The 24904-nt window shown below is 35.1% G+C and overlaps 2 protein-coding genes across 2 annotated transcripts in view; both read right to left on the reverse strand.

The window, feature by feature from the left end:
• Nucleotides 1-1012: 1012 nt before the first annotated feature.
• Nucleotides 1013-24904, reverse strand: part of LOC128986271 (uncharacterized) — a 165881-nt gene continuing 141989 nt past the window's right edge. Inside the window, exons 6-10 of the mRNA XM_054406542.1 lie at nucleotides 5441-5543; nucleotides 4238-4380; nucleotides 3635-3674; nucleotides 1989-3192; nucleotides 1013-1196 (exon numbers count right to left, since the gene is read on the reverse strand). Coding sequence (XP_054262517.1) covers nucleotides 1171-1196; nucleotides 1989-3192; nucleotides 3635-3674; nucleotides 4238-4380; nucleotides 5441-5543 — 1516 coding nt within the window. The 3' untranslated portion in view covers nucleotides 1013-1170. The remainder of the gene's footprint in view (nucleotides 1197-1988; nucleotides 3193-3634; nucleotides 3675-4237; nucleotides 4381-5440; nucleotides 5544-24904) is intronic.
• LOC128986273 (uncharacterized) lies at nucleotides 8282-19276 on the reverse strand. Its single transcript, XM_054406546.1, has 3 exons — nucleotides 19022-19276; nucleotides 11970-12132; nucleotides 8282-11194 (listed from the first exon to the last, which is right to left on the reverse strand). Exons 1-3 carry the CDS (start codon nucleotides 19197-19199, stop codon nucleotides 10651-10653), a joined length of 885 nt encoding a protein of 294 aa, XP_054262521.1. The 5' UTR covers nucleotides 19200-19276; the 3' UTR covers nucleotides 8282-10650.

Raw genomic sequence — 24904 nt, forward strand, 5'->3', positions numbered from 1 at the left:
TACCCCCGCCGCAGCAAACCTGCAGACTAAGCGAATTTCCATTAACCTGATTAAATTTACATTAAAATGCCTCCATAAAAATAGCACATTTATTTCCTATTTAAATAGAATAAGTTTAACGAGTACTTAGGTTTGCTGCAACAGGGAGGGTAAAAAAGTTTTTTTTATAAATTGATAATAGTTTAGTAAGAAATAAAAGTATTTTCCAAAATCGATCAAAATATGTTCATAAACAAGCAAACTACAATTTACATTAAAATGCCTCCATAAAAATAGCACATTTATTTCCTATTTAAATAGAATAAGTTTAACGAGTACTTAGGTTTGCTGCAACAGGGAGGGTAAAAAAGTTTTTTTTATAAATTGATAATAGTTTAGTAAGAAATAAAAGTATTTTCCAAAATCGATCAAAATATGTTCATAAACAAGCAAACTACAACAGTTGACTTATTCTCCATAAGAATAACATGGGAATTTCAAAATTACAATTTTTTTGAATTTTCTCCATAACAAATAGGCGCATAATAACGCTTCAATATACTAAATTATTTGTTTTTTTAAGCTCTACAAAATGGTTTGAAAATAAATTGTGAAATTTCATGTTTTTAGGGTCAAAAATGGGAAAAACCTATTTTTACCCCATAAAACCCCCTATAAACCCCCGTTCCCATAGTCCGATCATGCTGGTTCGCGAACTCATTCAAGTTTATTCTGCCTTACACCTTCAAACCAAATTTTATCAAAATCGGACAAAAATTACTCAAGTTATCGTGCGGATGGACACATATATATGTATATATATATATATATAAAAATTTGAACGAATGGTGTTTTTGGCCTCTGGGGACATCAAAATGAAAAAGTAAATCGGTCCCGGGCTTAGGTCTTACCATGAGACCTACGGTAATAGCTACTTCCCTATAGGGAAATTCGCTAAAAACCAAAAGATTTTCCCTTTCACACTTTCTAAATAAAATAATGAAATCTAAAAAAATAAACAAAGATTCCACACATAGTTTTATTTGAACTATTACAACTGTTTAACTGTATGGTAAATTTTGAATTGGTTACTAAATTAACTATCTTGCTGGAGCTCTCTTTGTTGAGTTGACTTTTACAGTATAAAAATGTACGTTATTATAAGCCAGTCAGTGAAATAGATTAACTAAATCAGGTGTTTCCATGATAATTCTCATCTGTAAACAATACAATTTTATTTGGAAAATTATTGAGAGTTCAGTAACAAGTTTATTCAATAATGTCAATTAGAAGTCATGTTACACTTGTTGTATTAAGTTGTTTGTCACTTAATATGTTAAATCAATTTGCAAAACCAATTTCAAACTATAAAAATCTTTAAAGTCACGTTCATTATGTATCGAAGAAAATTGTGAACTTAAGCTCTACAAAGTATTTTATTTATTTTGACCAGCACTTGATAGAGCAAATTGTAATTATTATGAAATTTTTATCAAGCAGACAAAAACGTGTTCGTTATCATTACAAAAGGGGTGATATTCAAGAGGGTATTGTAAAAACATATTTTTGATAATCTTTTGAATACCCATTAAAACAAAAATAGACATTGCATGTTCTATTTTCTATCAATACTAAATGAATATTCCTATTTCTGTTTTTTTTTTATTATTTTTTTTTACATATAATAACAAGCCTGAAGCTGTATGCCTTTTTTTTACAGGGTTTAGTTTAGAATGGCAAATGTCTTTGTAAAACAAGTTTACAAATACAAATCTCATGTTTAACCTTTCACATTTCTCTCTTCTAACCATCAACTAATAATAAATGTTAACAGATGTCATTTCCTCAATACTAATTTTTCTGTTTACATGCTTCAAGAAAAAAATTGAATCAAATGGTATAGGCTAATGAACTATCATTTTAATTTGTCTGTTGTTTCATTTCGTAAAGTTACCAAGTATGTTGTCAAAACTTTTAAGAGGTATCAGTGAGCAAATTAAATTACTAACCTTTGTGCCTCACGACAGTTACAGGCGCTGTTTGCCTCTTCTTGTTCTCCTCCTGAATCAACTCCAGCTCCACAATCTGGTAATGAACAGTCTCGTCTAACTGGCAACAATGGTTGTCCGAGATCTCCCTGTTACCTCGCAGTTCTTCTTTCATCAACACTAAAAGTCTGTCTAAATGACTGTTCAGCAAGTCCACACATTTCACACAATCCACTTGGATTTTTCTCACAACTGAAGCAAGAAGAGGCAGAGAACAAATTAGACGACAGCAGCTTTTATTCCCTCGACTTGGCTGTTTCTCCACTTTTTCTGTCACCGATTTAATCAATTCTATTAAAACTTCTCTCTTTTCATCTAAATTACTTGGATGATTTTCTCTCAAATTTTCACTTGATGTACCGGGAACCAGACGGCCACTAGGGAATGAATGTCTATCACATATGTACTCTGTTTGTTTGTTTTGTCTTCCCTGATCTGAAATAAACGACGACTCGCTAAAAACAGGACTACTTGGAGGATAAACCACGTCGAAAAACTCTGTATTTTTCCTCTTCAGTTTGTGTGAACTTACACTTGAACCGACAATGTTGATTTTAGGTCCATGTTGAATTGTGAATCCTGGTCTTATATTGACCGAAGGCATTTTTTGGACGTCTAATGTTTTCCTTGATAGCATTTGAGGCTGTTCTTCTTCTGGTTTGTTTGTTTTCATACTAATAATCGATGAGTTACGGGTAAACGTTATGTTGGATCGATCGTTCTGCAGAACTGGACTAGTATTTGTGTGAGCATCTTGTTTGACAACTGATGTACTAGAAACAACTTTGGCATCTGATTTGAAAATTACAGTCGCCGAATTCTTCTCGAAGCTCTGTGTTTTCTTCTCTACTAATTTTTGCTGCTCGTAAAACATGCTGAATTCAGTTACATCCGGATGATTCTTTATGTTGCTTTCCTCTAACTCACTGTGATGTAACTCACTTGTAATTCGTCCTGGTTTTGGATCTTTGGTTTGTGAACGAAGTTTATGAGTTAATCTCTTCTGTTCCCCGTTGTTCCTTTTATAGTTTTCTTCATTTCCACGAACATTAAAAGATGATAATGAATTAGGAGGAACTTGATAGCTAGTTTTGGATCTGCTATTTAATGAAGAAGAGCTGCGAATACTTCCTTTTGTTGGGCTTAAAGGTAGAGCAGCCATGATCTGAAATTGAAGTAAAAAGTGAAATGCTACTATCATATAACTAATTGTAATTTCAATAGCCAATGTTCCAGTTTTACCAAATAAAATTCACAGTGGTAAAGTCAGGTCTACTGTATTCAATTAAGATTCCTCGGAGCCAAGACGTTCTAACTCGTAAAACAATTAAAAAACTAGCGGTAGGCTACAAAGAAAATTTCTTATCTCACAGTTTACTAGATATTTAACTTACAATACCTCTGGTGTTTGAAAAAATACTTTGAGATGTAAATAACTCTTCAGCGACTGTTTGAAATTATCCAAGATGGTCGCTAGCCTCTAAGGACCCTTTAAGTTACATACAAATTTGGTGAATTTATAAAATGTCAACTATTATCCATTGTATTAAAAAGATGCTAATTTATTGAGGGTTAATAAATTTGCTATTATTATCACAGAAACTCACCCTTCTTGCAGAGAGCCCATTCGCTTGCGAAGAAGACGTCCTGAAACAGTTATTAGTTATATTAAAATAATTTTAATTGTTAAATAATATGATTACATTACATTACCATTATACATTTTCTCACTGACTATTCATTGTACTTGTAATTTTATGAATAAAGGAGATTTTGATTTGATTAGATAAAACTTACCATATTTAGTCTACTACCTACCAGTAACTAGACTGAGTGTTACAATATTTTACAGTTATTTTCTATTGTTGTAGCCTCTTCCTTACTTTGACAGTTTTAAGAGATAAAATGTTTCAGTCTTCTTTAAAAACCGAAACCAAACTTCAATTTAATTTAGAGATTAAGGTACAGTCAGTCCTGAATTATTTTACTAATATGGATCTAATGAGGTTATTTGGCAAGGAAAAACAATTTGTCACATATTATGCACTTTCAACTTATTTTAACACTTCCTTTATTACCATATTGCAAGAAAACTACAAAAACTTACCAAAAAGTATCATTACTAAATCAAGCTTGTGTTATGCTAAAAAGTGCATTTTAACCTTAAAGTTTAGAACCCAAACAAACTAAAAACAGATGATTAGTCTTACTTGGCACTTAATAAACGGTCAGATGATATTTTTGCCTCAACTGAAGACAGTTCTTTCTCAGCCACAGCCAAAAGATGGTCAGCTTCTTCCAGAACTTTGGTTTTTAGTAAAGGTGACGGTGTTTTGGGGACCTTCACAAACATCTGAAATCATTTTGACTTTTGTTACTTTCGTCCAAGTGACTTTTGACCACCCTATTTTTGGGGTCCCAGAAAGAGTTCATTGATTTAATTATATGTACTTAAAATTTTATCATAATTCTCCTTTATGTTATGAGCAACATTCAACAAAGTAAAAACTCTTTCAACTCAAGTGTACAGTGTACGGTAGATACACACACAATTCTCTCACCGCAGCAAACCTGCAGACTATTCTGATTGGATTTTCACTAAAATATTTCCATAAATATTTATTCCCCATTTAATATTATATTCAACAAGTACATAAGGTTTGCTGCTAAACACAACAGTATTCTTTTACTCCATAAGAATAAGATGGGAATTAAAATGTACAGTTTTTTTTCTCTGTAGCCTTTCATTTTAGAACAAAGCTTCAGTATACAATAGTTATTTGTGTAACCAGAGTGCAAAGTGGCACTTTGCTGCACGAGAGAAATGTTACACACGAGTACATCTAAGTTTGACTTGGTTACAGTGTATGTTACAGCTTTTAGCCATTTTTCTTGCATATTTTTTTTAGGGTTTGGTTTTATGATACTCTTGGAGGGCCGACATTATCATCTTTTGTCGTTAAGTTACCTTCACAGATATTTACTCTTTAGAGATTGGACACGGCAATATCCCTCACTTTCAAACAGGAAATAGTGGCAAAACAGTAGGTCCTATTTCCTATTACAGTAGAACAGTGTTTTGGTAACAGAAGGTTGTTACTTTTAAATAAAAGACAGTTAATGGTCTATACGACCTAATTTGGCCAGGGAAAGAGCGAAAGAGCATTTATTGCTTATGACACCGCTGGAGTCGGACAAATTATTTTGGCTCAAGCAAATTGACATACGCCCTCACATCATATCATTGTCAATATCTGTTTGGACAGTAAATGCTTTTGTTAGCTACATAAAATTTGCATCTTCTAATACTTTTCAATCAAATGGCGACCATACAAAGTTCATTTTAAGCCAAGTATGAATTGAGCCCATCTTGTATACAATAAAAGAATGTTTTAAATAGTACATTTAATTACCAAGTCTGGGTTGTCCAGGAAGGAGAGAGTTGCTATGTTGATTGGCTGATTTTCACGGCGAGGTGGTGTCACTTGGACGGCTACATTCTCTTTTGTAGGTTTCCTGTGAACATAAAATAGGAATTTGAACCAAAAATTAAATTGTTGACACTTATTTATAAAACTCTATACAGTACTAGGCACCCCACTGTTTCAGTTTTTTTAGCTATCAACAATATCCGCTCCAGCCTTTTTGGCCAGGTTGATGTTGAATTGAGTGAGTACAGAGTTAATTTATGCAAGACCAGAATAAACTAAAAATTTGTGTCAAAAGGATGATTAAGAAGAGGGAAAATATTTCTTTTGGTTAGTTTAGTTATAGAACTAATATCTGCAAATCACTTAGGAGCCTGAAAGTATTTTTAAATGGAAAAAATATAGCATATTTTTGTGATTATCGACCTGTAACTAAAAATGTGACATGATCTGCAAATTAACTACGTATATTACATAGCTTTACATAGAACAGATCAGTTCATGGCGGTTGTGGTTTTAATAAAATTAACACCTATGAGTGAGATGCAAGCCATCTCACTACTAAGGAAGAGTATCTTAGTTACTAAATTCAAGCCCAAGTTTGCATGTGACACGCTACGTCAGGGTTGCCACATAGTTTACGGAAAAACCGGGACATGGCCCCACTCCCCCCGATTAAAATATAGGCTTAAATATGGGCATGAGGAATCAGAATCGGGACGGGTGGCAACCCTGCGCTGCGGGCCCACGAGATAAGCGCGCCCCATCCCCCCTTCATTGAGGACTTTTTCTCTTCTTTGTAAACCCAACAAACCTAAGCCCCCTTTTGCCCCTTTGGCTCGGGCCCATTTAACTAAAGCGACCCCAAATGAAATAGACATGGGGCAAGGCCACACTAAAATTGTGGCCTTGCATGGGGGCTGTTTCATAATAAACTACAAGTTACAAGTTGTTGCTTGTAATTTCCATTAGATTTGCATTGGGCGATCAGCTGATTTACCAATAATATTAGTTTTTAGCTTATTATGAAACAGGCAGTTATGTTTGTTTAGCACACATCAATTTATTAATAGACAAATGCGCGCATAAGACCTTGTCTGCATAATACGCGCTCACTATTTCGTGCCTTCACTTTGCAAACCTGGAGCGAGTGAGACAAAGTAATTAGAGTGAGACAATGTTAACATGGTCTCACTGATGAGCGAATTGGCCACTTTGCTTTCTCAAATCCAGTGAGAGAACATGTACATTGTCAGGCCCGCTTTTATAAACGGGCAGACTGGGCATATGCCCAGGGGCGCCGGTGGTTTGGGGGCACCCAGCGGGCGCCTGCCAGGTGCCCTCAACACCGCCCGCCAGCACTAGGAAAAAAGGGGGGCGCTGCTCTTGGGTTTGCCCAGGGCTCCAATGACCCTTAACGCGGCCCTGCACATTGTTAGGTAACAGTAGGAAATAGTATATTACGTTACTAGTCCTGAAAATAAGTGTTTACCGGACGAGTGACGGTCGTTCCCGTGCGAGACGAAGTCGAGTACGGGATTACCATACGAGTCCGGTACACACATTTAGGACGAGTTACGTACGATAGTTTACGCCATACTACTAAATCCGTACAAATCCTTATATATTTCCACCAACTAAAGGACTAATAATCACTAGTCATAACCTCTAAGAGAGGTTATGTTTTTGTTTATAACCACTCACTGCCACCTAAATACAGTATAATCAGCTGATTGGTGTCCGGCAAAACTCATTGCAGCACAGTAGTACGCAATGAAACCCCATTTGAATAAGCTGGCGGCAAACACCTGTTTTCTGGACTAAATCCTTGCGTGGGAAGTTCGTCAAAATAATGTAGTGTGGCGTAAATAATTAATTCCAGCTGGAATCAGTTTCAAACTTGGTACTGTATTAACATTTCCCAGGATTGAGCCAGTAGTCAACTTATGATTACTTTTAAACTAATGCACTGCAGTGACATGCAACAAAGTCAAAATTAAAAATGTTACGTCATCAACTTTCTCTCTCAATAACGCATAAGTGGACACAAATAAATTTGTTCAGAAATGCTCCGTAGTTATTTGGCAATAGAATTATCGTGCCAAAGCTATTCAGGTACAGGTGCTAAGGATATTTTAAACTGTGAAGCTGAGTCCAAAAAGGTGAGTACTAACTGAGTAGCACAGATTGCATTCTAAAAGTGGTACTTGGCATACGACGGTGAATGAGGTCCAACAAAGTTGTCGATCTACTTGTTTTAGATTCTCCATCTGCTAACGATGACACTTTCCCAAACAGATTTTTAACCGTTAAGTTGATGGTAAAAGTTTATTAATCACTGTGTGAGTTAGAATAATACCTTCACGGTAATGTAACTAAACGTGGAAACACTAAATTAATTCCATTGTGTGATTAAGAAGAAATGTACCTAGTGTTACATACCTACATACCTACTTACATACCTAGTGTATGTAGTTAAAGTGTACTGTAAAATCTTAAGAACAATTTCTTTTAACTGATTGAAGTAAAGTTACATATGTTGCAAGACAAATTTTTTTCTTTAAGCAGACAATCAATCAATCATTGAGATGGGGACGCCACCAGGTGTGTCATTTAACCCATACCACTTAAAACAACCATCTTGCAAGGTTATCTTCGCTTTAGCAAAATATTTTCAGAAGAATGGTTTTGAATATTGAAACAAAAGCATGGACTACCATGCATCAGTTATTTATCTTCTACACAAGCATAAACTTCATATTTATATTCTAAAAGCCTATAAATAAATTCAAGAAAAGGTTCCCAAACAAAACAACACCATTTCATTATTTGTTTATTAGATCATCATGAACAACGTCTGAGGTTTTTGAATAAATGTAATCAAACGTACATAGAATAAATTAAACTAAGTTTACTTTTCTTCTATTTCTGGTCTTTTAAGTCCTTGGCTTAGAGCATAACCTTACCGTATGTTAAATAGAACAATAAAAGAGAGAGACACGAGTTTAATTGCCAAAGTTCAAGAAATCTCTTTTGTAGTACATGCAATAAAATAAACTTAAAGCAAAGTTTAAATATTTCCATAAACTAAAGATAGTTCTAAAATTCTTGGATTTGAAAAAGCTTCAATTACATAATGTTTGTAATAAAGGATTTTATGATAAAAATCGCACCTTCAAACTCTAAATACTTAATCTGAAATGATCATTGGAAAACAAGTGCAACTAGCAGATTTATTTTATTTTGCAAGAACTTTCTTAAATCTAAATTATGTACATAACACAAATTCCTTTACACAAAACTCTAACTTGTCTTTTTCCTCCTGAAACCTCATGGCTATACAGAGTGGGGAAAAAGTCCCGGGACAAACTAAAGATAGTTCTAAAATTCTTGGATTTGAAAAAGCTTCAATTACATAATGTTTGTAATAAAGGATTGTATGATAAAAATCGCACCTTCACTCTAAATACCTAATCTGAAATGATCATTGGAAAACAAGTGCAACTAGCAGATTTATTTTATTTTGCAAGAACTTTCTTAAATCTAAATTATGTACATAACACAAATTCCTTTACACAAAACTCTAACTTGTCTTTTTCCTCCTGAAACCTCATGGCTATACAGAGTGGGGAAAAAGTCCCGGGACAGTTATACATTTCAAAAAGTAATAAAGATAGAGCTTCAAAACTTGGTACACAGTTACTGGGCATTAAAATAATTTCAACACATTATTCAGTGATACGCTACCTCCTCAGGGGGACAGCCCGCTAGGAGTCAAAAGAAAATCCTAAATGTAAACATAGGTCTAGGTAGAGGCCGCCAACCTCTTTAAAAAAAAAAATTCAGGTGGATATGCACACATCAAACTAAAGGCCTTTGCTAGTAGAATACAGTGCTGCAAATTTGAAATCTATTGGTTTTAAAAACCGAGTCAAAAATGGCAGCCGTTCAAAGATATCTTGAATTTGCCATTTTAAATCTTTGAACAGCTGCCATTCTTTACTCCTTCTTTGATCAAACTCGCGGCATTGTATTCTACTATTTAAGACCTCTAATTTAATGTGCATGTGTATAGATAGACCTATGCATACGTTTATGATTTTATTCCGACTTCTAGCGGGAGCACCCCTGAGGAGGTATTGCAGTAAAGGCAAATTAAATGCATCTTTGAAAAGTTTTCATTTTTGACTCAATTGTTCGTTTGATTTTGGGTTTGCGGCATTGTATTTTACTAACAAAGACAGAAATTTGATCTGCATATTAACCTATGTTTACATTTAACATTTTCTTCTGACTCCTAGCAGGCGTTTCTCTGGGGAGGTTGCCCATCACTAAATATTGTGTTAAAATTATTTGTTGTCATACTGCAGCAAAAACAACCGTTTTAAATGCATGCGCTGCAGTCTAAAGTAGCATTTTTACTCTCTAGGGAGTAAAAATCAGCTGTTGTACAAACAGCCCCGGGACTTTATTTCCACCCTGTATATTCTAAATTTCAGATTCAAATTCAGTTTTAACCCCAAAACACAAAGTTATAAAAATGTTAACTATTGTGTAAAAAATGTTTGTTAACAAAAAAATTATCAACTCATCCCAGATGGTTTCCTTCATTTTTAAGAAAGTTTAATCATCAAAATGAACCTTCTTAGAAACTAAGATTTCTAAATATCTTATGATTAGTATCTGATGGTATGATGAGAAGATTGTACCAGTGATTTATGTAACTTTCGTGACTAAAAGGCTTTAATACCATTACAAGCTGTAACGACCAACTAGTTGTACCATTGACTATTAGTCAAAGATTGTACGTTATTTTAGAAATAGTATCTTATATTCATCTTGAAAATATTTTACAGTTTAATGTCCTTTCTAACAAACTATTTGTATAATCAATAATGTACAAGAAGTCCTTAACAACTATCACATAGTGTTACTAACAAAACAATATTACAAACTAATGATAAAGGAACAATAAATAATAACCGATTCATAATGCACCAATTTCTATAAGTTTTCATCCATGTTACTTCTTGGTAACATATCCACTAGGCCTAGTTACTTGTTAACAACAATACGTAAATGCATGTGAAAATCTTAGACTGTGAGCTATAAGTGTAAAAATATCACTATCATGACTAAGCCAACATTGAAAAAATACATATATCTATCTTTGATATAAAATGGTATTCCATTTTCTAACACTTCTTGTAAATCATTTTCTGCAAGAGTGTAGACATTTCTATTCTTGCAGCGAGTTTCCGTTCTTCATTCAGCTTCTTGAAGTAAGGAAGCAATGAAAGAACAAACATCTTATCATCATCTTGTTCTAAAGGAAGGGAGATTCCGGAACTTATTTCAACAGATGGTGACAGGTACTCTGGATTGATTTGATAATATTCTTGAACAGATTGATTGGACGGTTCACCATTTTTGGATGTTTCTGATGTGATATTTAGCCTCCCTCTGTTCGTTTCTTCTCGGATCGGTGTGTGATTGTTGCTGTCAGAGTCCATCGTAGAACTGTCGGATTGCATGTTGAACTGTACACTTGAGAGATCATTGTTTGGCTTAAATCGCTTGGCTCTTCCATTGTTACTCCCTCGTCCCTGATTGTTCTTGCCGTCTGAATCCGCATACAATGATTCAGTTTGATTTTTCAGATCAACAATGTTAACATTTAACACTTTGGATTCATTTTTCACTGGGCTTTCCTCAATGTCAGTACTGCTTTGGTCCGATCTGAAAAAGAACAAAAAGGTATTTTAATTTTTTAATAGATTTTTGAATGAAAAGCTTTCCTTACAAGATTACTTTAAAAGCCTAATAAAGTAATAACTACTCATAGGCGGATCCAAGAATTTTTTCTTTCAAGACGTTTTAGGAATGGTTTGTTTGTAGACCTTAATTTATTGACAACCCACATACATCACCGTTATTAACCTGTAATTTTTGGCAGGTCATTGAATTAACCTAACAATTTCTGTTGACAGAAACATCAAATTCGATCTAGTTCGTAGTGACAGTAGTGAGTGGGTTCAGTGAGACACATTTAGAAGTAGACAAAACAACCTTTATTTAGTTGAATGACACTGCTTGTACAAAATAAAAACTACAGTACTGAAGTGGAACAACACAGGATTAAGTAAGATTAATCTTTGATTAAATAACTGTAACAAAACATAATGGCAATGTTTAAACAGCTAGGCTATTTAAAACATGATACGTAAAATATAACAAACGGGATTGAACAAACAATCTTGTGGAATAAATCAGGATTTTTCATGATTCAAAAGCAGGATAAAAATAGATTTTCTCAAACCGCTAAGCGGGATTATTGTTGTGTCCGTGAGGATACACTGCTTGAGGGCCAAGCTGCCTCAAGCATCATTCATTTTTCAGTCAGTTAGTTAGCAAAACAAGCAAAAGATTTTTCTACCGTACTTTTGTAGCCAATAGATATTTTATTTTACTTTGTAAATGGTTTGGATTAAGCATGTCTACAAAATGTACTTACCCTTTATCCTTTATCTGCTTGGATTGATCCAAAAATCCTAAAAGATGAGAAAATTTATACTTTTTTTTTGGCAATGCCAAGCCCTTCTGCACTTTCTTTTCATACTTAATCTCCCTCATATACGTATCCCGTATGTTAGTCCATCTATTTTGGATGTCTTTACCTGAAAAAAATTACAAGTGATCAGGGTATGTAGCCTAATTGAATATGTTAGCAAAATAAAAATCGTTGACAAATTAAATATTATCACTTGTGAATCTAAAGCCGGCTTGAATGTCTCCTAGAAAAAGTAGATGAAAACAATTAGGCCTAGTAGGTTAACGAGTTTAGGAGTGGAGTAGGTAGACCTACAGATTTAAGTTACAGATTTAAAACTATTCGAATTATTTAACCCTCACAGTGTTATGTGTCGAAAAATCAACACATAACACACTTTGTGTAGTGTTTTGTGTCGATTTTTCGACTCACAAACACTGTTAACGGCGAAGGCTCTATGACTGACAAAATCGGATTGAACTGGATCGAGTTAGGTATCGTTTTATTTGGCAGATTCTAAGCTTTCTCCCGAGGTCTGTCTCTAAGCGCTTTTTTTTTCTCGAGCCGATCATAATTGTAGCAGACAGCTGAAGTGCGTATTTGTAAACAGCTTGGTTAACCTCGCACCGATGACTGATGTGTTTTATTACGTTTATCATTGTTTTAGTGTTAAAAATCAAAAGTAGTGATATACGTGGTGCATTATAAGAAGATTTAAGTGATTTTGAAGGGCTGGTTGATGATCCTGAAGAAGTAGGTAGTGATATTGATGTAAATTATCAGCCAGATTCCTAGCTATGGTTAGGCTATGCATTCTTAGCTAAACGCTATGTACTGAAATCTGTTTTTGCCCATAACTTATTTATTTGCAAATCTACTTCCTTATATTATTATATATTTGTAATCCTCATAAAATTTAGAACAAAGTGGCTATTTTCAAATATTTATAGGACTATAATTTATACAATTTCATTGAGCGCAAACTTATTTTTTTTTTGAAAATTTTCCAAAATATTTTTTTTTAGCCTACTTAAAATTTTTTTTGAAACAAATGTTCCTTATGTTTTATGTATAGTAGGCCTATTGAAGCCTATGATTTTCCAAACAAAATGGTATATAGAACAGTATAATTAACATTGTTTTTAAGCTTCTCAGATCCGTTTTAATAAAACCTTGCAAATGCGCAAAAAATAGGCAAACATTAAGGCCAAAACTAGGGACACACGGAGGGTTAACAAGTCTATAAGAGAGACATTGAATCAAAATTGTCTCTGTTGGCTGAACAGGCCAATATTATAGTCTACACCAAATCTGCGGTTGAGAATTTCAAATGAACTTGACAGACTTACTCATCGCTAATTAGTTAGCTTTATACTGATAACTAAGCAGCTGTGGAATTTTAGGCCAATAATATTAGGTAACAGTATTACAGACGGTTTTGTGGTATAAATATTTTGGCAATCTTTAAGAATATGACTGGCAATCGATGACAATGACAATCTTATCTGCCGACTATTCAAAAATTGGCATCCCGTAACACTAATAACTAAGCCACAAACTACATTAAATTAAATATAATTAGATACTAGCATATGGATCTCAAGCCGGGAACCAAGAAACTCCAAGATGTTAATTGGCAATTTTAAATATCTATCATCTCAAGTTTTCAGTTACCGGTACTTATGGATTAGGCTAATTGTTTTGTATTGAAATACATATCCTATATAAATATTACGGATATTGATTGGAATATGATATTCCTATTTAAATGTCAACATTATAGGGCATTAACTTATCTCAAAACTAATATTATCCATTAAAACGCCCTTAAGTGTTTCTTCTGTGACCTCCTAGACTATTTCTGCCTCATTCCATAATTCTACAATCATCCTAAATCAGACGTTGTGGCTTGGCAGAATATGTTGTGGAATGCGCTGAAACTGCAGTGTGTGTGAATAACAATGGCGTGTTGTTACATTTCTAGCCTCATTCTTCATTTCATTAGTTTCACTCGTGCCTAAAGTAATCATTTGGCTACAGTGATAGTCGAGCTTCAGCTTTCGCATTGAATCATGGGCTAAGGGCTCGGTACATTCTGATTGGTGGCCGAACATTATAAACTTGTTCTAAGCCTAACTTAGATCTACTGTAGGTACATAACTTACATGGTTGGTTTTGGTTACCGGTACTGTAGTTCAGGTTCATTATTTGTAGGCTTATTTTTAATTTCTTATATTAATTAATATAATATCGAATGCATTTAAATGATTCCTATTGAAAGCAGACCCCTAGAAGTCATAGATCGATATGATTTAGACTGATCTTAGACCCAAACTTTTGGCCTAAGGGTGTCTTAGTTCGACACTTCCTCCCATCTGGCCGCAACAGAAACCACAATCAGAAGCCTTTTTTAGGCAGAACGATCTACAGGACTCTGACAACCTAGACCTAACCCCCGATGTAGTCAGTGTTTGCAGGCCTAACCTACAGACACATCATAAGAAAGCGCCTGTGAGTGTAAAAGTGGCGGTGCTAAACGTCCAGTGTTTGAGAAATAAAACTGATCTCCTAACGGAATTTATTGAAGAAGCAAACTGTGACTTCCTTTGTGTTGCGGAACACTGGCTACAACCTGGTGAGTCTGAATTTTTTCACTCTGTGTGTGATCTAGAACTTGCAAATATCTTTTCTCGCATAAAACATAAAATAATTTAAAAATAAAAAACTTTTTTAAAACAAAACGTTTTTAAACGCCCTAAAAAGTATAAAATAATTTACAAATAATTTATAAATATGTTGAGAGAGTATAAATACTTGTACGATTTAAAACTAAAAACGTTGGGTGCATGCAATTAATTGATAATAATACATTAGTTCAGTAGGTGAAGGTAAACTATCTATTGCATGCACCCAACGTTTTTCGTTTTAAATCGTACAAGTATTTATACTCTCTCAACATATTTATAAATTATTTGTAAATTATTTTATACTTTTTAGGGCGTTTAAAAACGTTTTGTTTTAAAAAAGTTTTTTATTTTTAAATTATTTTCAACTTTTTAGTTTTTAATGTATGAGGATGTTAAATCTATTTCATGCATCTATATCAGATTAAGACAGAGGAATGTGGGAAATCTAAGGTTTATTTGAGATTCTTTTCATATAATTATGTATTAAGTTAGATTGAATGTATGGCCTACCTACTAACTATTATAAATACAGTATATCAATCTATTTAATTTATTGTTTACTTTATAGAATACTAAACAAATAACAAATGACATTATTAACAAACACCTTTATATCTGTAATCAGATTGTTTATCTTTATTTTGAGATGTTTGTTTGTATAAAATATCTCTTGGGAGCAGAACCTGTACCTCTTAACTTCTGCTCTTCGAACTGTCAAATTTAAGTATTTACAGCTGACTTAAATTAATTGATATATTTACATTCTTACAAAATGTAAACATAGAAAATATGGAAGCCAGTGGGGCGTAGCCCAAGGGAAATATGAAAATTAAATGATATAATATTGCATTGTCATGCATTTGTGAGCTATGTTTCAAATTTCAAGTATCTAGCTTATCGGGAACATCGTTTAAAATTGATATCAAAATTTGTAGGAAAGCTAGCTAATAAAAACAAGCCCATGGGGCGTAGCCCGAAAGGAAATATGAAAATTAAATGATATAATATTGCAATGTCATCCATTTGTGAGCTATGTTTCAAATTTCAAGTCTCTAGCTCATCGGGAAGTATCAAAATTTGCAAGAAATCGATTTAATAAAAACAAGCCCATGGGGCGTAGCCCAAGGGAAATATGAAAATTAAATTGTATAATATTGCATTGTCTTCCATTTGTGAGATATGTTTCAAGTTTCAAGTCAGTAGCTCATCGGGAAGTTAGTATAAAATCGGTTGCAAAATTTGTAGCGGACAAGAAAGCGACCTAATAAAAACGTTTTAAAAATGGTGGGGTTGCCATATTTGCTGCCAAATCATTCTCATGCAAAAAGATAAACTTAGATAATTTCTGCATTGAACTTGTTTTTGAAGTAACGGCAGTGGAAATCTTAGATATTAACACACTTATTGTGACCGTGTATCGATCCCCTGATGGCGACTTTGATGCTTTCCTTAACCAAATGGACCTATGTCTAAGTCATCTTACCAGATCAAGTAAGTCAGCCAAATTGATAGTTTGTGGTGACTTCAATGTCCATTTAGAGAGACCTTCAGTTGATGAAGCCTTGTTTGTAAACCTGTTCCGCAGCTTTGGACTCTACATCACCTCTAGACTCCCAACAAGAGGAGAAGCTTGCCTGGACACTGCGGCATCAAACATTGACTCTTGGGATTTGAAGTCAGAGGTTATTCCATCACATGTTGGTGATCACGACGGGGGACTAGTCCTTACGCTTGATGTAACCAAGGTAAGCAACATACCTCACTGGTTAGACTTGTATAAAGTAGAAAAAAGAACTATTGATCAGGATAGCATTCCAGACCTATGTGATATTTTTGAGGGTGTTAATTGGGAAATGATATATGCTGCCTCTGATGCTACAAATGCTTTCACTCTTTTCTCAGATCTTTTCCAGATGGAGTTTGACTCTGTTTTCCCTGTTAAAACAGTAAAAAATAAGTCCAAGGACACTAGGCCTAAGTCCCCCAAGCTCTCGTGTAAAAAGTGGTATACCCCAGAATTAGGTAACCTGCGATCTCTAATGGTTATAGTACATGACCACTACAACTCAACTAATGACCCTGCTTTGAAAACCAATTATTTCTCCCTCTACACTAAAATAAAGAGAGATTACAGTTCTAAAGTCAAAACTGCCAAAAAACTCTATAATGCTCAAGCCATTCTGAACTCCCCCAATGCCTGCAAAGCCGCGTGGGACATAGTAAATCAACATAGACCCTCCAGTCATGCTCCGGCATCCTCATCGTCGCCTGACGACTTCAACGACTATTTTACTGGTATAGCAGATGAAATAATCTCCAACTTACCTCTGTTGCAGAAAACTACAATTGACGACCTTGCTGATCTAACCCCCACTAACCTTTTCAACAACTGGACCAAGGTGAGTGAGTCTGACTTGATAAAAATAGTCTCTAGCTTTAAAGATTCTCATAGTCAAGACATAAATGGAATTTCAACCCACATTTTAAAGTCAGTAATTAAGCAGATAGTCAAACCTCTTGCCTTTTTAGTAAATAGCTGCTTATCTGAAGGAGTTTTCCCGGACCATCTCAAAATAGCTAAAACCACCCCTATCTTCAAAAAAGGCGACCCAGCGCAACCTTCAAACTTCAGGCCGATTTCAATCCTCCCTGTTTTCTCCAAAGTTCTTGAGGCGGTTATGAAGCAACAACTGGTTGACTTTTTTGAAAAGAACAACCTTTTCAGTGACTCACAGCACGGATTTAGGACTGGGCGTTCCACTACCTCCGCCCTCCTCAGCCTGATTAAGGACATCTCTGCGGCCTTTGAAGCTAATGACTCCATGCATCTCAGCCTCTGCGATCTCAGCAAGGCTTTTGACGTAGTCTCCCATGACTTACTCCTAGCCAAGCTATCAAAATATGGCATCACTGGAGCGGCCCATAGAACTTTAGCCGATTACCTTCACAACAGGAGACAATTTGTGTCATTAAAAGGAGCCTCCTCTCAAATCAAAGACCTTCACCATGGTGTGCCCCAAGGATCTGTGCTTGGACCCATCCTGTTTGTCATCATGATAAATGATCTATCTTACAACAGGCGCACACTTCTTTTTGCAGACGACACTACGTTGTTAACAAGGCACAGTGACCTTAACGATCTGAAGGCTGAGGCATCCTACTTGCTTGAGGAAACCAAGGAGTGGTTTGCAAGAAACCGGCTAAAACTCAATGATGAGAAAACCCAAGCCATCACCTGCACTCTGAAGAAAGGTAATGACGATGAGGCAGTCAAGCTTCTTGGTTTTTGGATTGACTCAAAGATCAATTGGAGTCAGCATATTGAGAAGGTATGCGTTAGATTAAGCAGAATTCTATTCCTTCTACAAAAACTAAAGTACCAGATCACTCGTCCCTATCTGCTAATGGTCTACCACTCTCTCTTCCATAGCCACATAAACTATGGACTGGCTGTGTGGGGACATAGCCCCGCTACCCAAAGTCTGCTGCTACTTCAAAAGAAGGCCGTACGCATAATAACTTCGTCAAGTTCAACTGACCATTGTCGGCCTATTTTCAAGGAGCTTGGCATCCTGACCATTCACAGCCAATACGTGCTTAACATCCTAGCCCTCCTGAAAGAAAATGAACCATCCTTCATAACTAGAAGCGTACAGCATGATTATGGGACGCGCAGAGCATGTGATCTTGACCTGCCCCGCTGCCGACTCAGTCACACTCTTAACTCCTACCCATCACTTGCTATTCGGCTTTTTAATACACTGCCGATAGGAGTTCGTGCTCTTGACAAAAAGAGATTCAAGCTGACGCTGCGCCAGAGTTTGCTTAGTAGACCGCTTTACTCCTGGCAAGAAATCTTTGACGAGCCTCTGGTTTTTGTAAATAATACCGCCATACCCGCCATTGTTGCTTAGTTGTATATATATGTTTTGTGTTTAAATGTTTTTGTAAATAAGACGCAATCAATCCAACTTTGTTGGTCAAAGATGAAGCAACCAAGTATTCAAGTATTCAAGTAAGTATTCAAGTATTTAAAATAAGGATAAGAAAAGTTTTAGTTCAATATTTGTTGCGGACACAGTTGAAGTTTCTTCTAAAGGCTTTTAAATTTCTAAGGGTTGAACCAGCAACTTTCATTATACTTACAGTACAGCAGGTATACCTTTTACACTCAGCAACACAGATAAGTTAGGCGTTAGGCCTAGATAAAAGAAAATCACTATAAAGCACCTACTAAGTTAAGATATTTAAGATGTTAGGCCTACATATCTATAGTCACAGTTATTTTACAGTTAAGTTAAGTTATAAACCCTATTGTTGTAAACAAACCTTTCCCGAATCTGTCGTATTTTGACATATCAGTCCAATCCACGATGAGGTTAGCAAACACTTCTTGCCATGCCAGGAGTTTGGCATTCCTTTGATTGTAATATTTATGATTTTGATCCCAAAGCACAGGTCTACGTTTAACTTCAGTAATAAGATGTTCACTGTCAATTGTATTCATTGTGTACACTGAGAAATATAAATAAAAATTGAAATAACGTATGGATTTAGATTTTGGACTTCGACGATTGAGATTGACCGTTCTTCTTCTTCTTTTTCTAGTTTCATTTATTGCGGCTAGAGTACACCACTGTTAGTAGTTCTGAGTGCTGTTCCATACGGAGAATCTTCAAACCTTTACGCCTTTACCTTACAAGTTTTTTTTGCAATATTCAAGTTTTTACCACATGGAACGTTTTCGTTGTTGTAGTCGTAATCTTAAACTAAAAAAAATAAAACTTTAATTTGAAAAACGATTAATGCACTAATGAATGTGTAAGAATAAAGAAAAAATATATTAATAAGGGAGATGAAGGTAAATATGTATGTGAAAATGTTATTCGAAAATTTGGTAAGTTTTTCTTATATCAGCCTACACAAGATTTAAAATTAATCCAAAGCAAAATGACGGTTTCCACTACTTGCCAGATTAGATAAGGCCCCTCGCCCACTATACGATTTCGGTCGTACGACACTGTGTCGGAACGACAACATTCCAGTAGTGAACCATTTTGGATCTTTAACAGAACAATAAATGTACAGGTACTTACTTAGGTGCAGTAATTACACTAGATTTTATGCTTCAGGCCATAAAAAGTCCCTAATGATTTTGTAAGATAAAGAAGCTGCAATATAATATTTATTTTGTTGGAATTAAAAACGACATAAACAATTATTGGAATTTGTGCTTCACTAGGCTATACCATCTTCAGTACTGTAAAACACGGACAGGGACAGCTTTGCATACGAACATTTCTAGATTTTATTATTAATTGACACATTTTTTATTAAGTTGTACAATACAATTTTTGAATTTATTTTCTCGTTGCTCAATTTTAATTTTTAACTCTTGTATTTATATTGCCTGTATTAACTTAGTTCCTTGTTATTTATATTTATTTACCAAAGACTGAATACAATATGTATTAACAGACAAAATTGACTTGTCTATGCATAATAATGTAAAAGCAACGAATAAATGTCTTATGTCTTAAAAAAATCTACTACCTGTGATCCGAGATTGGGAATTTGCCAACAAATTTTGAGAGATGCATAATAATATACAATTTGAGCTACAATTTGTGTGACTTGTGACATTTTTGTGGTTAAATTTCGATTTCACATTCTCTGTGGATACGAAATTTAGTCAGGGTCTTTGTTCTTAAATTACTACATAGACAGTATGACATCGTGTCTACACTAGGCCTAATAAGTTTATACACCCCACTCCCGCCGTTGGTTCCACAAAACATGCCTTCAGTTGGGTCATTCCGGTCCGAACCATAAATATCCGTTTGTTACAATTTACAGTTTCCGGGAAGGAAAGGAAGTGTGTTATTATCCCATTGAGAGAGAGGTCTATTGATTGTCCTAACCTAACCCAAACACAGTGACGTCATCGCTAGTTCGACCCGCCCGGGCTGGACTTGCGCGTTGCGGCCGCTTTTGTCAAGGGAAATCGAACTTGACAATGATGAATTTTGATTTGTGTCTTCAGGTTGGAAAATATAAACATTTTAGGACAATATTTGTCAAAATCATCTCTTAAAATAAATTTTCCTTTTTTAAAACATCAGGTTTTACCTATGAAAAATACATACATCAATTTTGTTTAGTGTTGAATGAATAAAAAGAGTATGCTTGCTTTGTTGTTTGCAATAACCTATTGAAAACTTACATTCCTAGATTGAAAATAAATACACTTACAGCCCTTACACCTCAATAAGAAATATACAACATAGAAAGATTTACATACATTTTACTATCTTGTGTCTAAGTATATTTTCGAAGAGTTGTTGAACTTCCACAGTCATAACCCACAGAAAATGTGGGACAACATGATATTGTTACTGACGCATTATCTGGGGTTAAACATTTTTGATATTTTTATTCACATTGTTGGAGATAATAATGGTCTACGACACAAATCAAGTGTTTTACCATTGTTTTACCTTGCACACACGTAATTCCCATAGTCAGGTGACGTCATCGAATCACAGCTGGTACAATTACAGACTGAACCTTTGACGTAAATTACGTGAATTCACGTAAACACTGTATGAACCAGTCACAAGAATGTACGTTTAACGTATTTAATTTGTAAGTGTTTATGTTTAATTAGGTTTTTTGTTTTAAATTGTTTAATTTCTATGTGATCACTAATCAACCTCTAGACATGTTAATATACCTCAGCCACGCCGAATATCTGAGAAATTTTACAGTCGTATAGTACAGTATAGTTTGCGGGGTTTCATCTCTGAGTTGACCGGAAATCACTAAGAGCTCTCATTTCGCTACCTTGTTTTGTGGTAAGCAAATAAACTTAGTGACATTTGATAGGCGAAAGCTTTGTGGGCTTTCAGGCTTTCTTCACCTGGATACATGATATTCTCGAATGCTCGATTTCCAAGCCTCTCCCTAAGTATTGATTTCTTATCCTACTTAAAACAAGAAAAAGGAGGTATAAAATATTCCGATTTTTTAAATGCTGCATTAGAATCGACGACCGTGTCTATAGCATTCCCCCGTTTTTGAAACTGCAGTAAATTTGTGTAATTTCTTTAGTAAATACTAAAATACTCGGTAAAAAAACTGATTTCGTCGAGGTGACTTAGTGAATTTTTTTGGGTTCGTAGATTTGTTGTGGCATTTCGAGTCTTTTTTTTTTTTTGCAAAACAAGTAGGAATTATACGTTTTTATTTATTGAAGCATAAATAAGTACCTAAACGAAGTAATATTTCAGTTTCAAGATATAAATCTATTTTATATTCATAGAACACTTCCTTTTTGCAAATTTAGGTCGTTACGATGCATTTTGTGTGCTTGTAACATAAAAACTCAATTCCGAACAATCATCTTAATACATATCGTGTTGACGAACTTTTTAAGCTCGCCAGGTTGGTAGGTTGGTAGCCCTGACACGCAAGATGGCGTGACCGCCCTGACCTTCTGATAATATCGCTGATATATCCATCCATACATCCCTGTCACGTGATAAGCGTGACAGCCCATCACGCGACTTGACTACATACTCTAGCGTGGTCAATGTACAAGTATTGCGGAGACATGTTGTAAAACCTATGTGAAGTTTTGCATATTGATTGATAGCCTATTTTCATTCTCATGACGTTTTTGTTTGGTCAAGTCATAACAAGGACATCATTTTTAAGAGATCGATACAAATTTATTAATTACTAGTGTACCTGGTGCTCGAATTCGAGCAATTGCGAATCGTTACAGGCGACTCACGAAGATTATGGAAATACTCACGATCTACACAACAGTTAGATATAATCAAAATCTTTTGTAAATATCTTATCTTTTCTCAAAAAGCTTTCTCTATTGATGGCTCATCTACAGACCAAGACCTTTCTTTAGACACCTCTACCGAGTTTCTACGCCCTGCCGTTCTCTCAATTTAGCTATGACAAAGAAAAACAGTTTCAAATTAATATATAGATTTAAAAGCTCATATACGGTCTTCTATAACACATAACATTTTAAGCTGAAAACATGCGTGCTTCATTCTCATTCCTTTCTTTTACGGGTTTCAAGAAACTTCTATCCTCTTTCGACTGCTGGACAAGAAGAATTCCCTACCTTCAATCTTCAATCCTGAAAAACACACCTTTGCTAAACTCAATTATATCTTACACCGTAAAACAATGAACACAAATTATGTTTTGACCAAACAAAATTACATATTGATGAAGAAAGTTATAGTAAAAGTAAAATAATATAGGCTACGGCAGATAACTAAGGTCCGGAAACTACATACAGTGCAAACCAACAAAACATGTGCCTGCTTGAACTTTCTAAAGCCCAATAAGGCGTGCCAAGTGTCATTTTGAGCTATACGTGCGTGTACCGACACAAAACACGCACACGCTACACGCCAGCGAACGTGTGGCGAGAGGCGAGAGGGCGGGGCGATCAGGCGACCTTGGGTGATAAGGTCTGATAACGCCGTCACTGATAAGATATGTCGGTGAAGGAATAAATTAAATATCTCTGTCTTGGTGTTTCGTTTGAGTGATTGGCATTCAATTTTAAAATCATTCATGGTCGAAAAGAAACCAGATTACCGCACCTATAAAAGTAGTACCATAGACAAATAGAATTAAATATTGTTTATAGTTTTGTTGTTGTTTATAAAACCCCATATAATCACCAATCATTTTTATCTGAACTACATTGTTCAGCATATCTTATTATTACCGTTTCTTGTCCTTTTATATCAAACGGAGTCAGTAAAGCGTACACTGAAAAACTTTGCCTTAAAATAAGAACATTTAGTTGACATCGGCTCACTTGAACCACAACATGAAAACTCTGATTCTCTCTGTGCTTGAAATGATAAGCGAAACACACATAAAAACTTCACATGTTATAATAGAAAAAAACTAGTTGTGCGTTCACAGTCAATGGTATCATTTTAGCCTGAGTCAAAAGAAGGTAACGTCCATACGGTTCTCACCAGGATGTGCTATCATATATACTGTTCATTCCTAGAACCACAGACAACAGGAATTAAATATAGACAGCCATGCTGCGATTACCTTAGGTTCTGGCGTCCACCGCTGGGAGCGCCGTGTAAATACGTATATACTTTCTGTTTGTCTATGCTAGAACTTAACTTTGTTGAGATGACTAAAAAATGAAGCCGATGTACAAGAATGTTGTTTGTTTATTTCACATATGTAGTGTACCTCGGTGTGTGCTCTGTTGTGTTGTGTTTGTACCCTTGTCTGTTGTTATCAGCAGGGGGCTGCCGCTGCCCGCATGGCCTTGACTGATAACAGATAACAGCTGCCGAGTTATAACTCCACACATACACACGTGTACAGCAGTACAGCTGGTCTACAACATACGACGACACATGGGTGGCAACTTGGTAACTACGACGTTTCGTCATACAGAAAATTACGTTATCTCTTCGCCGATGTCGATGAAATCAATAATAATATAAATTAATTAATCAATAATAATGTAACTGGACATGAATGTTTTCGGAAGACTCGTTTGTAAGATAAAAAAGTTTATTGGTGGAGCATATCAATCTAAAAAAATAATAAGGTCATTATGTATACAGATACGTTTTATGCTCAATTTTCTAGCATTATGCCTAGCTTGAATAAATATATTATGGGAATGTATTTATTATGTACTAGCATAACTAGCGAGGGGTTTTCGAGGATAAAGTTTAACATAAATGTATAAATATTCCTCTACAAATCCCCGTAGAGTCCAACAATATAAGTGTAAATAAACTTTACGTCACAACTCTTTCATTTCTCTGCAAAATGTGTTTATAATATATCTTAGGCCTACATACAGTATAAACAATGTCTTCAATGCAGTTTTCTTTGCACATTTACCAACTGATTATATTTATCCTTTATTTAATCACAAACATGACTATGGTTCGTTTTATGCCTCTTAATTACGTAGCCTACACTAATCGCTATGATATTGAATTGTTTTAAGAGTTCTAAATTTAAACACAAAGTCACGATGTTTACAGAAAGGGGGAAATCGGTCGTAGTATCGTCTACTACATCTCAAATTGTACGTGCTAATTGCTTAATGTTGGCCAAGACGGCAAATAGCGCAGGCAAAGCCAGCCAACAGCCAAGGAAGTGCGCGCCAAGTTCCCCTGGCGGAGC

Source organism: Macrosteles quadrilineatus, unplaced genomic scaffold, assembly GCF_028750875.1.
Source record: "Macrosteles quadrilineatus isolate MER2022 unplaced genomic scaffold, UCM_ALF_1.0 Scaffold_2__2_contigs__length_208266976, whole genome shotgun sequence".
In the NCBI taxonomy this organism is placed as follows: Eukaryota; Metazoa; Arthropoda; class Insecta; order Hemiptera; family Cicadellidae; genus Macrosteles; species Macrosteles quadrilineatus.

Coding starts and splice junctions, on each gene's coding strand:
- LOC128986273 (XM_054406546.1), bottom strand. CDS start 19,199: ATGAATACAATTGACAGTGAACATCTTATTACTGAAGTTAAACGTAGA. Junction 12,133..19,021: donor ATACGACAGATTCGGGAAAG/GTTTGTTTACAA, acceptor AATTTTTTTCAG/GTAAAGACATCCAAAATAGA. Junction 11,195..11,969: donor AAGCAGATAAAGGATAAAGG/GTAAGTACATTT, acceptor GTTCTTTTTCAG/ATCGGACCAAAGCAGTACTG.